Consider the following 19,342-nt stretch of genomic DNA (forward strand, 5'->3'; position numbering starts at 1 on the left):
TTAATATAATAGAGTGAAAGAATGTTTTTGAGCATCTTGAGGTTGATGCTCTTAATCTCTGTTGATGTCTTGTGGCTCAATGCCAATATACATACATTTGTAGATTCTTCATCTGTTTGCTACTAGGACAAAAATTGTTTGTTTGACTTTTTAGTAAAGTCGTCTTTTATAAATCATACATTTTATATTTTGAGAAGCGTAGACTAAACAAAGAAAATGAATTCCCCCAAAATATAACACAAGGTGAAGGCACCACTCACCAGTGCCCAAGAGCCTTCAGCCCACTCCAAACCAATAATAGCAATAATAGCAATGCACTTTGAAGTCTCTCATAGTGATGGCAACCAAGTTTTGAATAGCTTCCAAAATCAAACATCTCAAATTTGGCGCGTTTCACAGAAAACCTGGCATTTGATTTGCGGTTTTAGATCTAGTAGTTATGAAAAAAAAAAAAAAAAAATTTAAAACAAAATTAAATGTGCTAAATTAGCATGCGAGTCTCGGTTAACGAGCAGGTGCCGAGAATGTCGGGCGATCATCCATTCGTCATTCCCCAATCTCTCTCCAATTCAAACCTTTTTCCGTTCTCGTCCTCCTTACGTCTTCTCTCATTCTCCCGTCCAAATCCACACCAATGGCCATCGCAGCGGTGGTGGTTTTGCCTATCGGCTTACTATTTCTTCTATCTGGACTTATCATCAATTTTCTCCAGGTATTATTTCAATTCATTCATCCAATCTATACGAATTTCGCTTCTACTTGTGTTTTTCTTTTCCTATTGCTTATAAATGATTAGATACACAATCAGAAAGATTTGTTGTTGGGGTGGAGATCGAAGAATTATCGGTATTTGGTAGCAACGGAGGAAATTTGTTATCCAGCGTCGAATTTTCGGAATTCAAATTATGTTTCTATACTTTTTTTTTTCGTGTTGCGTTTCAAATTCTGTAAATCATAAAGGCAATGCTCACTTCTAGTGTTAATTTGCTTTAGTTTGTAGGAATTAGGAGGGTATGCTTCATTTATTTTCTCCAGTGACATGTAAGTCTAACGGTTACTACATAACATGGTGTCTCTAGGGACACGTTAGTATGTATAGCCCTTCTCCCTAAAGGGATGGGAGCCATTTAATGCTTTATATTGAGGATAAAATTAAGAATATTGTTGCCTTGAATCAGAAACAACTCAGCTTTAATCTCAAACCAACTGGTTTCAACTTCCAAATTGATGAGTTTATGTAAAAATCTTGAGATCCAATTCCAATTCAATTCATTCCACATCATACTTATAAAGAAAATACTAAACTATGGAGGGCATTTCAAATATCTCATTGGTAGTCAAACAATCTCACTAAACTATGTGTTCAGACAAACATTGCATTTATCTTGGGAAGAAGGGAGTAGTAGCTAAGTCTGAAGATTTGAACCTTTATTCAGATCATGTTTATTTGTTTAATGCTAATAATTTGGTTAACTAGTTTATGATTGTACTTTTCAGGCATTCTTCTTTGTCCTTGTTCGTCCATGTTCAAAAAATATGTACAGGAAGATCAATGCTTGTCTTGCACAACTCCTGTGGTTGGAGCTCATATGGCTTTTCGACTGGTGGGCACACATTAAGGTATTGGAAGTTTGATGCTTATTATTCATTCATTGTTTCTTACTCTCATGGTGCAAACTCTACTTCCAGATAGGATATAGTATTTTCTAAAATTTTATGATCATCTTTTGCAGGTTGATCTATTTATAGATTCTGAAACACTTGAATTAATGGGTGAGAGCTCTCCTTAGCCGCTTGTGGTATTATTTCAATAGTTCATATAGTTAGTTACCTTATCACATTTGTATGCAGCCATTGAACAGATTTTACACATCAGCTTATTTTGATTATATATATCTTCAGGTAAGGAGCATGTACTCCTTATTTGCAACCATAAAAGTGACATTGATTGGCTCATTGGATGGGTCTTGGCTCAGGTAATTGTTTGAAAAAATACTTTGACTTTGTCTCTTTGATATTAATATATTATTCATTAATTTTGTTTTTGTTATTGGCAGCGTTCAGGTTGTCTTGGTAGCACTCTTGCTTTGGTTAAAAAATCATTAAAATTTCTTCCGGTATGTTTAAATACATTTTAAATTAGGTCTCAGAAACTCATCGTATATATCATCAAAATAAGAAAAAGAGTGTTTTTTTTTTTTTTTTTTTTTTTTTTTTTTTTTTTAATGCAGGTTATTGGGTGGTCAATGTGGTTTACTGAATATATCTTTCTGGAAAGAAACTGGTCTAAAGATGAGAATATACTGATGGTGAGATTTCATCATTTCAAGAATCTTTCATAATTTAAATTGGGAATGAATAACGAATGTTGATGATATTTATTTTTTTGTTTTTGTTTGGGGGGAGGGATGAACTGCAGGAAGGCTTTGAAAACCTAAGAGATTTCCCAATGCCTTTCTGGTTAGCTGTTTTTGTAGAAGGGACACGGTTTACACATGCAAAGCTTCTTGCTGCTCAGGAATATGCTATTGCAACAAAGTCACCTGTTCCTAGGAATGTTTTGATCCCTCGAACAAAGGTTTAATTAAAATCTATTTTCTTTTTCTCTCCAAACTCTGAATATATATATATGATATCTGTTGTTTGCTTCTCAAAAACTAATACTTATGGTGTATCTATCATCTAAACTAAAAATGTAAGTATTTTTGTATCTTTCAGGGTTTTGTTGCTGCAGTCAATCACTTGCGCTCATTTGTTCCAGCAATTTACAATTGTACAGTGGCAATTCCTAAAAATGAGCCATTGCCAACAATCTTGAGAATGTTCAGAGGAAGATCTTCCACAGTAAACCCATATATACTTGTCTTTTTTTTTTTTGATCACATTGACATCTTTACTTTCCCTTGTATAGTTAAATTAGTTTTTTTAGGTTAAATCATTTTCACAAGTTTTGAAAATTAGTTGAGATTATTAGAAGACCATTTGGGAGTCTTCCCACTTGTTATCACATATTCCAGTGTCATTATTTGTTGTAGGTACATGTGCATGTCAAAAGACACTTGATTCGTGAGTTGCCACATACTGATGTCGACATTAGACAATGGTGTAGAGACATATTTCTTGAAAAGGTATTATCAACATTTCACCAAAGATTAATCCCATGATGATTATGAATAATCATGTGAATGTTTTGGATTTTCAGGATGCTTCATTGGAGCTACATCAGTCTGAAAACACATTTGGTGACATGGAATGTCATGGCATTGGTAGACCAAAGAAATCATTATATGTAAGACGACTTTATAACTAATTATTTATTTATTTATTATTTTTTGTTGCTTACCTTACCCTCTTGGTTTTGTTTTTATATCGACAGGTTGTTATTATTTGGTCATGTCTTTTATTATTTGGAGTATTTAAATTCTTCGAATGGTGTTCATTCTCTTGGGAAGCGATAACATTTTGTGCAATACTCTTGTTGTTTGTTATGATCTGCATGCAAATCCTCATTGTTTTTTCTCAATCTGAACAATCAAATCCTCCCGAAGCATCAACACTTAATACTGAAGACGCCATGAACCAGAAGCTCATTCCATGAAAATTTTGATATTTAAAACTGTCAACCACAGAGGTTATACAATTCGTGAACCCCTAGATAGGCTAACTTTTTCCAACTGTGGTTTGTAAATTTTTTTATATCTTCATTCATTTATTCATTTCTTACTCCAAAATCAGGGAAGATTTATTTGACTTCTAACTAATTATACTAGGTTCCATGCCTTGAATCAATAGCCTAATCACAACCCACTTCAACAATTCTTCAAAAATTAAGGACAATATGTTAATAGCAACACACTTTCAATGTTTTCATATTACCTTATGTACATATCCTACATCTGCATTTCTAACATCCTTAATGATACACAACACACCCTTAACAAATGTTAATGAGTTAATAATAATAATAATAAAAACCTCAATTTATGGTGTTACATCTTTTTCCTTTAGTTTCAGCACGACCGTCTTGTCATACAAAACTCTTGTTGCTCTCCACTTTAATCATCCCACGGCATGTGATGTCATCCTCTTATGAATTATAGAGCATATGTACTTGAAACTCTCAATAGGTTGTAGAACTTGCTCAAATACATACTTTTACTCCTTCACTATTCCGCTTTCCACTGAAATTGCAACATACATATTCCATTTTAACCATGATGACCCGTAGCCCCTTATCTTCCAAAGATACCTTCTAGATATCCAACCCTGCATTATGCTTAATCTTAGTCTATAAAACCAAAACAATGTTGTCCATAACAAAACATTCACCATGGTATAACTTCCCGGATCTCATGCAGAAAATTTCGTCTATAGCCAAAGAGAAGATGTAATGACTAAAAACCAATATTTGATGAAGTCCAATTTCCATTGAGAAAAATCTCATCTACAACCTAATGAATCACATGAGAAAAATCTTGTCTAAATAAACGTAGATTTCAAAACCATAAAACACATCATGTTGGATACATATTATGTTTTGTTAAAATTTATATTAAAAATGGTTTTTTTTCACCGTTGGTTTCAGATTAAGTTTTATCTGATGCAGAGTCACTATTTTATTTCTTTGAACCAAACAGAGAAAGTTGCTGGGACTTTTTCACTTAACTTGTTTTTTTTATCTATTAAATATATAGGGGACTAAGTCCTAATTTTATCGGTTTACAAGTTACCTAAGGTTAGTTGGATGGCTTACATGGAAATGGACAAACCATGTGTTAGACACATCATTGCCACCTCTTCATGGACGTGTTTCCACGATACAACCTTATACACTTATTCGGTACTCCTTCCCATTCATTATTCCCCCTTTTTGAGCAATTGAAACCCCTAAATACTTAGCTCAATGTCTTTGTCTTCCTCTCATCAACGACTATAAGTTGTAACCACTACCAGAGACATTAAGGAATAGAGACAATAAGAAATAATTATGTGATTTTCTTGCCAAGGAATGTTGGAGTTGGGATAACCATGCACGTCACTTATGGAAGTGTTGAAACTCACTGGGGTGGTTCCGATTTTGGTTCTCTATTTTTTTTTGCAAATTTTATGCAAAAAATTGTGAAATTTATTTGCAAAAACCCTAATTTTTCATTTGGACAAACCCTTATTTATTTTTTGTAAACCCTAATATTCGTCTATGTCTCATTCGTTGTCAAACAAGGTACAAGAGCACAGGCGGATCTACATTGGATCCCGGGGTATCCCGGGATGCCCCTCAAAAAAATTTTAGTAGTATAAATTTTTCCGAAAAAATTTGTTTATTTTGCGTTCCTTAATATAAATGTGTTTTGCAAAAAAAATAACAAAAGCTCTAGTTGGTTCAGTTGGTTATGACGACATGATGTTTTTCCGGAGGTTGGAAGTTTGAATCTTGGGCTTGATATATGTTAATTTTTTTTATCAGTTTCTATCCTATATCCCTTCAACTTCTTTCTTATTTCTTATAATTCTAAATTTGTCCCACATCGGTTATAAAATGAAACATAGCCCCTATACATCTGCTATATAAGCAACACAAGATTCTCAATTCTCAACAAGTTAAACCTTTGAATGGGTTTGGGTTTAAACCCGAAACGGAGTTTCGAAAACTGAAAAACTGAGAAACCGAACCCATTGGTTCGGGATACCCCTATACGTTGACCCTGGCTTCGCCACTGTACAAGAGTTGTGATTACTTTGAGTGGAAAGATGATGAGCCAGGGGAAAGATACTACAAGCGACTTCTCCATGTCATGAAATAACAACTTATCAAGAAGGATTATAATAAGGAAGTGGTGATGTGCAGAAAGAAAATGTTGGAGATGTAGGTATTGATTTCAAACGAAATGGCAGACTAAGCTTGATTGTCGCTTTGATGGGTTGTTACATTAAGATATGGGTTTGATAGTACAAACTAAGGATTTTTTTATAGGTTTTTGTAATCGATTGATGAATTATAAATCTAACCAACTTTTTGGCAACATTGGTATTGGTGATTTTAGAGTCACCAGACATTTTGTGTAATTGAAACTATATATGAGCTAAGGGCTTATTATTTGTACTATATATTATGTGTTTGGTGAGTGTAAAGTGCACACATATATAAGATCGAATGATAAGTCGGTATGATAAAATGACGGGGGTTAAAGGGGTCGTGCCCCCTTGCAGGGTCCTAGAAATAGCACCCCTAGTGGGGTACAAGGAGCAGAACGCTGGCGGTGGCCTCAAAAGGTCTTCGGAAATTTGAATTAGTATCATAATGTAAAATCCGAATTCTTCGGAAAGCGAAAATACTCGATCTATTAGAATTGTTCTCCACCATAACCCTTGTAAACCCTAACAATTGGTAGGTGGTGATAAGCCGTAGTTTGTTGTAAGGTAGTTATAAACAGTTGTGTAGGTTGTTTGTAAGGTTGGATGATGTCTCCCAACATCCTTTTGTGTGTATATACAATTTAGTACTACCAAGTCCCTTGGCTTTCATTGGGATTTTTGTAAAGTAAAGACAACCTTTACAATGGAATTTATATCAAGGATACTGTAGTAAACAATTATTTAAGGTAGTATGCACTCTATCACTTTATGGACCATAAAATAAATCTTAATAAACAAATAAGTTAGTCCCTCTTTGTTTGTCATATTCATAACAAAAGTGAGACATTTGTAATATTTTGTAGTTTACTGTAGTCCTTTACAATGTATAGATACATATACACATTGTCTTCAATGTATTTTATGTGGACCATAAAACTCATCAACAAATATAAGTAAGGTACCTTATGAGTCATTATTTCTATGCAACATGTAGCAAAAGATGCATGTTGGCTACATATTCTATGGAATGCATAACCAAACAAAAGAGATGTATGTAACACCCGTTTCTCGTCAACTGGTATTTTTTTAATTTAAATAAATAAATAAGTATATAAATAACTAAATAAAGATAATAGTAAATGCATAAATAAATAAATAAATAAATAAAATTAATAATAGTAAAAGTAAACAAATTGATTAAGTAAATTAAAGTATATGAAAATATGTAGAATATTTAGATGTAGGGTCCTTTTTGTCAATTTTAGAAACTTGGTTTGTAAAAGAATTCAAGTTCAGGGTGTAATACGTAATTATGGTATAGATCGAGGACCATAGTTGCCACAAATCACAACTTGTGTCTTCTTCTCCCTTGCATCGATGGCATTCGATGCAGCAACGGGAGAACTAACAAAAGTTTGTTCAAAAAATGTTGTTGTCAATTTCATCAAGTCCTAGCCCTAGTTTATGTCATTTTTGGGTTCCTTTAACACTAAGCAACAAGTTCGTACTACTGGAAAAAAGATTTGTCATCTCGTAATGCTCTTGGAGTTACATTTTGCATGTTTATCGAGTTTTTAGGTCTAAATCGGATCTTGTTAGTTTTCGAGTTCTTGGATTTGTTTCAGACCTTGCTCAAGGTCACTAGGACTCGTACTTGACTTCCATAGCTCACTTGGTTTCATATGAGTGCCTTGAACCAAGAAATGACTCCTTCTTACTTGAGTTTTTTTTGTCCCGGATCTCATAAACTGAAGAACTTCATTTTGGGAATGTTTTGTCCCATGAAACCAGATTTTGGCTAAGTATTACACTCTTAGTGTTAAAAAGATAACCCACTCTTCATGTATACTAGTTGGTTGGATTTGGGTCTTAGTGATGGGCAAAATGGTCTTTTGCTCTTGGAATAGCCTTTAAATAGACCTAGACTCAATAAAGAAATATAAAATATATGTTTTTACCATAATTATTAAAATAAGGTTACTTATTGTGTAGTTTTGGGGAAGACTTGATACATCCAGCTTGAGCGTGTAGATTATGTCTTTCTTGAGTTCTCAAGAACTTACTTATTATATGGACTATGTGATTATGTTCTGTGAAACTATGAAAAACATCTTAATTGAGGGAAGTGGTTATGGATTGGACAACTTGAGAAAAGCCTCGCAGAAAGGGAATCTAGTTGTTTAGTCTGGATGGCCATACATGGATGGTCGAGCACGCGAAACCGCTTTGAGAAGATGGTCTATGTAGGGCATGCAGCTAGAGAAAAGTCTATTAAGTGAGGGAATCTAGTTGTGACCAGTGAACATAATGCTAGCATACATTATGTGTTTATATATATATATATATATATATATATATATATATATATATATATATATATATATATATATATATATGATAAAATGTAAGTGGTATGTGATTTATTACTTGAAGTTCATGTGTTATTATGTGTATTGCATATGATCTGTATAATGGGTGAGTGTTGTTATTACTCACTAAGCCTTAGGATTACAATTGCTACTTTATGTCTTTAGTTGTAGGTCCTTCGGGTTTGAAGGGCATGGAGCTAGTTTGATAGGGAGTTCTGGACATTCTGAGGGGCATGTCATTCATTTATGTATCTTTTGTGTTATAAATTTCAAAACTAAAACCCAGCTTCCGCATTTTGATGATGTTTGTGATACATTGGTTTTATGATTGTTATGGTTTGAACCCTTATTTTGGTTATGACATGGGTGATATCACACCCCGAAAATCAAAGGCGGAAACATTTTCGGGGTTGACTCCAAGTTGTGTATCAAATCCAATGTACATAGTAATCACAGTAAACAACCATTACATTACATATATATATGAAAGTTTACATTTGGTTCAAAACTAAATTGTACAAAAGTTATACATATATCATATGAACAAAACGTGACGAGTCTTCTGAGCACTCCGTCTTCACCAAAAGATATCGCCGGGTACCTGTCTAACTTGGACCTGAGAATACAAGCAGTTTGAAAATCAGCATAAAGCTGGTGAGTTCATAAGCGGTTTTGTTTTATGAAAATGTATCGGTTTCCTTTAATTTTCCGAAAAAGTTTGTTATCCAAGAAAATCCCATATTTTCTTATATATTGAGCAGTTTAGTTATCTTTCATTACAGTTCAGTTACGTGTTATAAGTTATCCCCAGGAAAATCCCATATTTTCCTAAATGCAAGATTGATTGAATAACACAGAGTATAGTTTAATACACAAACTATATATTGAAAATCATAGGATTACTATCCCGAATTAGTTAAGAATACCATAATATACACGAACTGTAGATAGAAAATCGTTTGAAAACCTTGGGACTAACATCCCAAACTAGTTACAAGATAGTTTGATATACTAGGAAATATAGATTGAAAACCATGGGACTACTATCCCGAATCTGATATAGGATTGTTTGATAAAACCATGGGATCACTATCCCGAATTTGATATACGTTAGTTGGATAAAGTCATGGGATTACCATCCCGTACAAGATATAGATACAAAACCATGAGATTACCATCCCGAACGAGATATAGATACAAGACCATGGGATTATCATCCCGAACAAGATATAGATTCTAAACAAAATCTCAGCTGTGAATAAGTTTATATTAATACATATTGTGAGTCGGGTAACCATGCTGATACGACAACAAGACCTCCTTGACGTTAGTCAGACGTCGGACGATATACAAAATTTGTCACCCCAGGCGTGCCCGCCTAACTGTAGCTAGCAGTTAAGGTGTGGGATTGTCAGTCCCGAATAGATCTATTCACAAACTCCTCGTTCTCCCTCCAGGAGACTCTGGTTACACTTCCGGGGAGGATTTACTGATCATCCATAAAGGGTAGTGACTATCTCACAAACTAGTACTAAATTATTCACAGGGTTCTCATACGATACTAAACATACAAAGATTATGAAACATGATACAGTGAAAATAGATACATACAATGAGATTATCTGGCAATACATACAAATAATACAGAGATAAACTGAATCAGACATATTTTATCTAATAACTTTATATAGATATAAAACAAACGTTAAAGAATCCCAAATTATTCCCATAATAATTTGATTAGTTTGGTTGTTTTCTTAACTAAAATCCATTTAGTTGTAATTGATAAATCATTCCTTATGCTCAACATAATACATAAGGAGTAAAGGTGTTTATAAGTTTGCCAGATATTATTTGAAACACATCAATGTTATAATTTAAAAACAGTTATAGTTTTGCTTGTATTCCTCCCCTGAAAACATTGAAAAACACGGAAAAGGCGTAGGGGTATGAACTCACCGGACGAGGAATGTGACGATTTAGATGCTAAGCGTTGATTCGGGGCTTGTAAATGCACGAGGTCCCTAAGTATAATGTAAAGATACACATTTGTATCTAATTAGGATTTAGATTGATTATTTGATAGGGACAATTGCTTCTAGTCGCGAAAACACCCCGATACAAGTGTTTGGAGGGACCCGGGTGACATTTAGGGACACATATAGTTAGGATAATGAATTGGGACTTCAAAGGAACACTCCTTAGGGAGTTTACGGCCACAATGACCCTCTCCCCATGAGTTTACGGCCGTAAACTCATGGTGGGGTGAGTTATGGCTCAATTTGGCTTGAAACACTTAGGGATAAATGTTAGACATTGTTTTAAGAGCTTGGAATTATTTTTAAACACCAAAATGACACATTTAAGGGAGTTTACGGCCTAGCATAGGCTCCTGGCCGTAAACTCCTAAATACCCAAGAAAAATTGTGTTTTTGGTTTCCAAACAAATCACATGTGATAGCTAAAATTATTCCAAGGCCTAACATGAGTTTTTATGGGACTTTTGAGGGGTTTTTGGAGTTTACGGCCTATGAGACCCCCCTCATGGCCGTAAACTCTTCTATAGGATGATTCAAGATGTTTTAAGGCTAAAAACTTGCATGTAAGGGCTTCTAAAATTCATCTAAAGGCTTTAGGGGTGTTTAGTTGGCATTCTAACACCATGAATCAAGGAGTTTACGGCCCAAGCACAAGCCTTGGCCGTAAACTCATATAAATCCCTCAAATAATGTGTTTAAGGTCCTTAAACTATTTTTGGTTGGTCCTATGATTTATTCCAAGGCTTTTGGTGGTGTTAGATGGCTTTCTAACACCTTGAAATTGAATTTATACCATGTTTTAAGGAGTTTACGGCCCAAGCACTTGCCTTGGCCGTAAACTCACAATAATGCCTCAAAAATTATGTTTCAAGTGTCAAAATGCTAAAACCAATATTCTATAATTCATATCTAAGCCATATTAGTGATTTGGAAGGGTTTAAGGTCAAGAAAACCCCATAAATATGAGTTTACGGCCCAAGCTTGTGCCTTGGCTGTAAACTCCTTCAAATCCATCAAAATCCATGTTTTAAATGTTATAAGTTCAATTCATGAAGCCATTAAGCCATATCTAAAGTCCAAAATTGTCTAGGAAGGGGTTTAAGGGCTCAAAACCCTTCAAACTTAGTGTTTACAGCCTAGGTAGCTTCCTGGGCCGTAAACTCATATATTGTGTCCAATTTCATGTTTAAATCTCGAATTTGGAAGCCAAATATGCTATAGATTAAGGTTAGGAAGGTACCTTAGGGATTTGAGGCCTTAAAATTGAGTTTTGGACCCTTAGACTTTGGATTTAGGAGAGAGGTTAGAGAGAGAGTAGAGAGAGGAAGAAAAAGCTTCAAATGAATGTTTAAACACGTTTATATAGTTCCCAAAACTTGGACACGGTGGAATTCTACCCGATACCAGCCTTAAACGAGGCTTTAGGTCGCACCCGATTAAGCTTCCGTCACCCGGCGGGGACATTTCTAAAAATTATGAAATAAATATTTTTGGGCTAGATTCATGAGTTCCTAAATGGTTTGGACACTCATTGGATTAAAATAAACCTATAAATTTAATTAACTAAACCCAAAAATGAAATCGGAACGTTTCGACATACGGCAAGTTATACGGGTAGAATGGGTTTTCGGCGATGAACAACTTCGGGTTGTTACAGCTGATTTTCAAAAAAAATTATAAGCGTATTTTTGGGATATCACAAATTAACTGTCTACACGATTGTCTTGCTTAACCTAAAATAACAACAAAATTTCCTAGCATCTAGAACAGAACATGGCAACATTGTTCTAGTTAACCCAATATGACCACACTAGGAACATTAATATAGATTAACTGCCTTTTCCATGGAATTTCCAGGTGCATCTGACCCACACATTCTTTTTCCCAATTGCAACTTTAGAATCCTTTCCAACTTCTTCCTTTTGTTTTTTTTTAATTTCTTGAATTAGTGTGAGTTGCTCATCCTCTTTCACTGGTACATTCACATCCTCATGTTGTACTTCTTCAACTGTAATAAGAACCTCTTCAAAAGGTTTTAGATCCACCTGCTCTTGACCTACACTCCCATGATGTTAACCAACAACCTTATGCTCTTGACCAACAACCCATGCTCTTCATCAACAAGTGTAGTTCTCTACGAGCAATAAATCAAAATTTAGTATTTAACTATTTATACACACAACCCAATTTCAAAATAAAGGTATACAAACATGCACAACTCTTTGTCTCTTTTTGTTTCTCACATTTACTTTTGGTGGCCTTTCAACCCTACAATTAGATTTATTATGACATCTCTCCAGCTTTAGAAATTTTGTGTCTACTTTCATTTTTAATAAAATCCTTTTTTCTTTTAGTGGTATGTCTTCCAAGAATTCTTTTAGCCAATGTAGAGGTGGTATGTATGATGTTTATGGTCATATTGAACTCCCATTCAGCCTTGTAACTATATAGTTGTATGCTTTCTTGTAGGTAATGGTAGTGACCATATTATCCATATAGGATTCCACATCCCTATTTAGGTAGCAAACACATGCTATGGAATGGACACAACCATAACCATTAAGTTGCCACAATCTACATGAGCATGTTCTTCTTTTGTAATACTCTATTTTGGTTTAAAATGTTCTTAGAGGAATATAAATTTTAGAATAATTAATTGCAAAGAACGAGGATTCATTAGCATTCTAATTAATTTGAAAATGTATTTATAGGAATTTTGCTACATTCTGTAATAATTATATAAGTAAATAAGGTTTAATAATAATAATAATAATAATAATAATAATAATAATAATAATAATAATAAATCAATTTACTTAAATAAATTAGGAATTATAAGTCCCCGGTCTGTTTCTGAAACTATATATGTTAAGAGAATCAAGAGTAGGGTGCTTTCTGTCAATACACCAAAACTAGAGGTTCAAAGCAGCCAGTTTTCTCTAAATAGAGAGAGGAAAAGTTCGATGGGTGTGGATAGGGGTGCAAACGAGCCAAGCTACTTAGGATCGGCTCGTTAAAAGCTCGACTCGAAACCGGTTTTAACAAGCCTGAGCCGAGCTCGAGCTTAATATTAAGCTCGTTTATTAAACGAGCTCAAGCTCGAGCCTATGTCACTAAGCTCGATTAGGCTCGCGGGCCTAAACGAGCCTTTATATAATATAATTTATTATTATTTTCATTTATTAAAATAAAAACATATTTGAGAAATTATAGATTTCGGGTATTAGTAAACGAGTTTCTTAACGAACTTGAGTTGAGCTTAAGCTTATTGAGGCATATCAAACGAAAAACGAGTCGAGCCCGAGCCCGAGCCCGAGTCCGAGCCAAGCTTGTATAATTCTTTACGAGCTCAAGCCGAGCTCGGTAAAAGAAGACTCGAATTGAATCGAGCCGAGCTCGAGCCTCGTATAACTTAAACGAGCCCGAGCCGAGCCTGACCGGACTCGGCTCGTCTCGTTTGCACCCCTAGGTGTAGAGGTGAGATTGCTAATAAATGGGTAATTTCTAAATAGAGTGTGTTAGAGGTTTGCTATTGTTACTCAAGCAGAAATATCTTAGATTCTTATTAGTCTCTAGAGTCTCTAGAGGGAGATTGACTCATTGGCTATGCTTTGAGAGAGGGATTCATCCCTGGGTAATCATCCTATCACGAGATTGTATTCTCTATTTTGTTTCATTCAATCTTCACTATCAATTCCGGTTTTCTTTATCAATCATCCATTGTTTGTTTGTTCTGTTTCAATTCTTCATCGTTGGTCCGACCTGCTACGACCTGCCTTTGTTTCCCCATGTTTGATATCAATGAGTTTCACCAAGCAAGGTCAGATCGAGAGTAGTCGGCGGAGAAGATCGGGTTAAAAGTCCGAACGCAAGAGGGATTCTTCGATGAAGCTGGGTCGATGGTATGTGGTGTTCGTGGCCTTCGGGGTATGCTCTTGGGATGACACCGGGCTATGCATGAGTTGACTCCTCGCCGCCGGGGTCGGAATCATCGACGTAGGAGAGATTAGCCAGAGAAGAACGAGTTTCCGGCCACAAGTGAGGGTTTGTGCGCGGAAGCGAACTAGATAGCCTCTTTGACCATATTTGACTTTCATTTGGATTAATTGAAGTTGAAGGCGTTAGTATCTTGGACCAACTTTAGGTTAGATTGTATCTTGGATCAATTTTATGGACTTAGACATTTTTGGGTTGATTCATATGGGCTACACTATTTTCAACTTTCAATTAAACTCAAAACCATTTAGGAAAACAATATTTAAGGATTTGATTATTGAGTTAAAAATAGAGAAAATGACAAAAATAGTCATTTACACTAATTGTATTACAAAAATAGCAAAAAAAAATCGAAATTACAAAAATGGCCACCCATTTCGCAGATGAGAAGGTCCCATCTGCGAAATGGGCTTCTCATCTGCGAAAGTACAAGTACCTAAAACACAGTTGTGCTTTAGGTACTTGTACTTTCGCAGATGAGAATTTTTTTTTTTAATATTTTTTCTGTATAAATAGGGTTAATTTCGCAGATGGAATAGGTCCATCTGCGAAATCCTCTCAGTCTATCTGCGAAATGGTGTATTTTTTTGTATTTTTTTTTTTTTAAGTTTGACTATGAAATGAATTGGTTTGACAACCAAAATGATATTTTTTATACAAAAGTTTTTATATAGCAACGTGATTTCGTAGTCAAACCAATTCATTTCATAGTCAAACTTAAAATAAAAAAATAAAAAAAAAATACAAAAAAATACACCATTTCGTAGATAGACTGAGAGGATTTCGCAAATGGACCTATTCCATCTGCGAAATTAACCCTATTTATACAGAAAAAATATTAAAAAAAAAATTCTCATCTGCGAAAGTACAAGTACCTAAAGCACAATTGGGCTTTAGGTACTTGTACTTTCGCAGATGAGAAGCCCATTTCGCAGATGGGACCTTCTCATCTGCGAAATGGGTGGCCATTTTTGTAATTTCTATTTTTTTGGCTATTTTTGTAATGCAATTAGTGTAAATGACTATTTTTGTCATTTTCTCTTAAAAATAAGAGATAATCATGTCTAATTGGAGATTATATCAATTAAATGGTTAAGTATGTTATATAGATATATGGATCGGTTTAAACCAAAAGTAGGGTAATTTATATTTTAAAATAAATAAATATATAACGTTTTGAATAATATATTGGATTTATGAAATGATAATGTAACATAGTTGGAAATAAATTCTAGAAGATATTCGGAGACATGTTTATAATTAATAGGAGGGGTAAAATGGTCATTATAATTAATGTGTTATTTTAAAGATAACCAAAATTAAGTATTTAATAAATATTATAATATAATACTTGAATTTTGAGCGTAGTAGAGACTATTGTTGGGATGTAGACGATCAAGGAGCTGGACAATTCATTTTACCCACTTTAGTTGTTTTATCTTGTGTTTTTGCTGCTTCAGGTGAGTTCTCATGAACTTATTTATTATATGGACTATGCGATATTATATGTGTATGTTACACCATTAAAGGTCCCGATGTGGGTAGATGGTGTAATATTCAGACCATGGAAGGTCCCAGTATGGGTAGGTGGTCGACCATTGAAGGTCCCAGTGTGGGTAGGTGGTCAAGATGGGAATCAAATGGTACTATCTGGAGTATGTATGCTAGCATTTATGTGACATGATTGGAATCTAGTGGTACCATCTAGCGCATGCATGTTAACATTTATGTGATAGGATGAGAATCTAGTGGTACCATCTGGAGTATGTATGCTAGCATTTATATGATAGAATGTACGTATTATGTGATTTATTACTTGATGTTTATATGTGTTATGTGTATTGCATATGATCTATATAATGAGTGCGTGTTGTGATGACTCACTAAGCCTTAGACTTACAGTTGCTACTTTATATTTTTAGTTGCAAGTCCTTCATGTTCAAAGGACAGAGAGCTGACATGATTGGGATATATGGATATTCTCGGAAGGGAATTGCATCTAGCTACATGTTTTTTATTACATTATGGTTTTCAAAACACAATATAGCTTACGCAATTTTATTATGATTGTATTAATATAACGTAAAATGACAACTTATTATTTTACTAATGATTATCAATAAAACCTTTTGGTAAAAAGATATACTCTGATTTTCAAAATATTTAAGGTTGGATTTTTGGGATGTTACATCTTTCAAGATCAACTTTAATGCATCACATGTCCCCTAACTTCAAATTGATTTAAGTCACTAGGTAGCACCTAAAAATTCCCATGGTGAATGTTATGTTCATTAAATATCTCCATAATGGTTGGACATACCTGATTTTCCCATGTCTGCCCCTTTAGCTTCAGATTGTACAACCTCTCCATCACATACACTCTTAATTCCTTAAAAATTGTGATTATTGGCGTTTTCCTAGCATCAACTATTAGAGCATTAAAGTTATCAGATATTCCACTTTTCATATAATCACAACATATACCAGTTTGGTAAAATGCTCTTGACTGAGTCTTTGGGTCTTTATCCATCAAGTAATTATGAACACTTAGGTGATGTTTGTTTTTCTGAGGCAAAATGTATGCAGTCTGCGGACCACATCTGTAGACCTCTTCAGTAGAAGAGGTGGACCAAACGTCTGCAGTTTGAAAAAAGAAGATTGTTTGTTTTTTTAACATCTGCGGGCTATTAAAATAAACTGAAATCTAAATAAACTGATTTTTTTAAACTTCAAAGTGATTTTTTAATATTTTTATGACTTTGTTATAAATAATCAACGAATCTAGATCAACTTTTATGTATTATTGTGTAAAAAATAAAAATAAAAATGATATAAATTAATGTATATATTTGATAAAAACCAACAACTTTGGTTGCAAAGTTATAAGTAAACATTATAATTAGTGATCAAAAAATTTGATACATAAATGGATGCAAATAAACTTTGATTTTTTTCAATTAAATCCATTAAAATAGTACCATAAATATTTTCTCGAGAAATTGACGATATTGTATTAAATAATGTTTAACAAAATTTGGCAAAAAAATATAAGAATATATTATGATTTTTTTGTCATATTTATATAAACAACTTCAACGACTATTATTATAATAAATTTTTATTTGTAAATTTGTCAAAAATATAATGTTTGTATCGTCGAACGTTTTTTTAAGTTTTGTAATTTTTTTTTTCAAATTGTTCATCGATAATAAAGTTGGAAAATATATAAATTCAAAAAAAAAACTTGAAAAAGATAAAGATATATATGTTTTTTTAGGCTAGAAGATGTCTGAAGATGTTAGAAGACTCTGGTCCACGTCTGCGCCAAGAAGAGGGCACGCAGACATTTTTAGGTTTGCAGTCTTCAAGAAAACAAACAGTCTGCGAAGGCTAATGCCTGCACGTGGTTTGCGCGGTGCAGACAGAAGAGGTCACGCAGATCTGCGGACAAAAAACAAACACTACCTTAGATTCAATGCATTAATTTCCTTCATGGTAGCTTTGAATGTTGGTTCGGTTGAAGCTTTGGATGCTCTCTAAAATAAAGTTTATAGTGGGCACCATTATATATTTTCTTCAATTTCTCACAAATATGTCTACATAGTGTTTGTACTCTGCAGAGGGTAACATTTCTTTCGCTGCCTCTATCAGACCCTATTAAGAAAACAAATAAGTTATGACAACTCATGTTTAAATAAAAAATAAAAATGTAAAAATTAACAATTACCTTGTGTGGATACGACATCAAAGTATAGCCATTTCCTAAATTCAGTTGTAGGTCAACGAGATTATCCAAAAACCACTTCCAATTGTCCTTGTTCTCTACACAGACAATTGTTCATGTCATATGGTAAATTTGGTTCTTTGCATCCCCGCCAATAACACTAATCAATTCTCCTCTGTAAATTCCCTTTAAAAAACACCCATCAAGACCTATTATTTTTGTACAACTCTCTATCTATCCCTTGTTTACTCCCTAAAAGCACACTTATAATTTACTAAAATAGTTTTTCCTACCCGGCATGCAATTGACATCAAGCTTCACAAAAGACCCTGGATTTGATCTCCTTATTTCTTTATCGTATGACCATAATGTTGCATAGTGTTCCACAATATATTCTTCAATAAGTTGCACTGCATACTTTTTAGCTCTTCTACATTGTCCAAGACTTGAATACCAAACTTCTTTATTACTTTCAATCTAAGTTTCCTTACACTAATCTTCTACATATGTAAAATTTAGTTACTATAGTGACTCCCTATTCATGTGTATGTAACAAGTGACCATAAGTTAAAGTTTCTTGCAAAATTATGCTCACTCTTCAAAGATTTTATCTGTAAAGTCTCTTCATCACTCATTCAGGATGCACATAACCTGAATGTGCAAGAACCCTTATAACATAAAACTAATTGTCTTTTCCTATCATTCTTTTAAACGAAGTTGGTACTCAATGGCCAAAACATAATTTCACAACATGGTTTCACTTGCCTTGAGTCCTTAAACCCCATACCAAGTACATGCTTTTTCTTTTTCCAATATAAAGATTCATTAAAAATGGCATATACCTAGTCTCACTTACCCTCATCAACTTCATCATTGTTAATGTTGAAGTCCTCTCCCTCTTGAGCAATTTACTCAGAAATTCTCCATTTGATGTTATGTTCATAAGTAATGTTTCCTCAGTATAATCAACATAAAGTTCACCCATATTAGCTACTTCTTCCTCATTTCCCCACCCATGATTCATGGATCACATTCATTTTATTCATTGACTTCATTAGCAAACAGTTCCTCTATTCTAACATCGATATGGTCCACATAGAGAGAAATTTTACCATTTGTTTCATAAGCATAAAAATTGAAAGATGCATAGTCTATATCATTTGCAATAGGAAGAATCTCATCCAACAATGTTTCATCTGGCACACAATAGTAAAGTTTATTGCACTATTCTTGCATGAAACGTTCAAGCCAGATCACACACTCAAAGTATGTCATACCAGCAAAATCATGATTGTCAATGGTAAAGGTGAAACCATTAGCATAAAAGGAGATCACAAACAAAAGCCCATCATAATTAAGCT

General features: G+C 34.0%; 1 protein-coding gene across 1 annotated transcript; it reads left to right on the forward strand.

Annotated features, from left to right (window-relative positions):
• The first annotated feature begins 35 nt into the window (after nt 1-35).
• LOC111899924 (1-acyl-sn-glycerol-3-phosphate acyltransferase 2) lies at nt 36-3,598 on the forward strand. Its single transcript, XM_052769025.1, has 11 exons — nt 36-712; nt 1,498-1,620; nt 1,734-1,773; nt 1,903-1,976; nt 2,058-2,117; nt 2,232-2,309; nt 2,420-2,578; nt 2,719-2,844; nt 3,036-3,128; nt 3,203-3,289; nt 3,377-3,598. Exons 1-11 carry the CDS (start codon nt 635-637, stop codon nt 3,596-3,598), a joined length of 1,140 nt encoding a protein of 379 aa, XP_052624985.1. The 5' UTR covers nt 36-634.
• Nucleotides 3,599-19,342: the final 15,744 nt, after the last annotated feature.

The sequence above is a fragment of the Lactuca sativa genome, chromosome 2, assembly GCF_002870075.4.
Source record: "Lactuca sativa cultivar Salinas chromosome 2, Lsat_Salinas_v11, whole genome shotgun sequence".
Taxonomy (NCBI): Eukaryota; Viridiplantae; Streptophyta; class Magnoliopsida; order Asterales; family Asteraceae; genus Lactuca; species Lactuca sativa.

Coding starts and splice junctions, on each gene's coding strand:
- LOC111899924 (XM_052769025.1), top strand. CDS start 635: ATGGCCATCGCAGCGGTGGTGGTTTTGCCTATCGGCTTACTATTTCTT. Junction 713..1,497: donor TTATCATCAATTTTCTCCAG/GTATTATTTCAA, acceptor TGTACTTTTCAG/GCATTCTTCTTTGTCCTTGT. Junction 1,977..2,057: donor TTGGATGGGTCTTGGCTCAG/GTAATTGTTTGA, acceptor TGTTATTGGCAG/CGTTCAGGTTGTCTTGGTAG.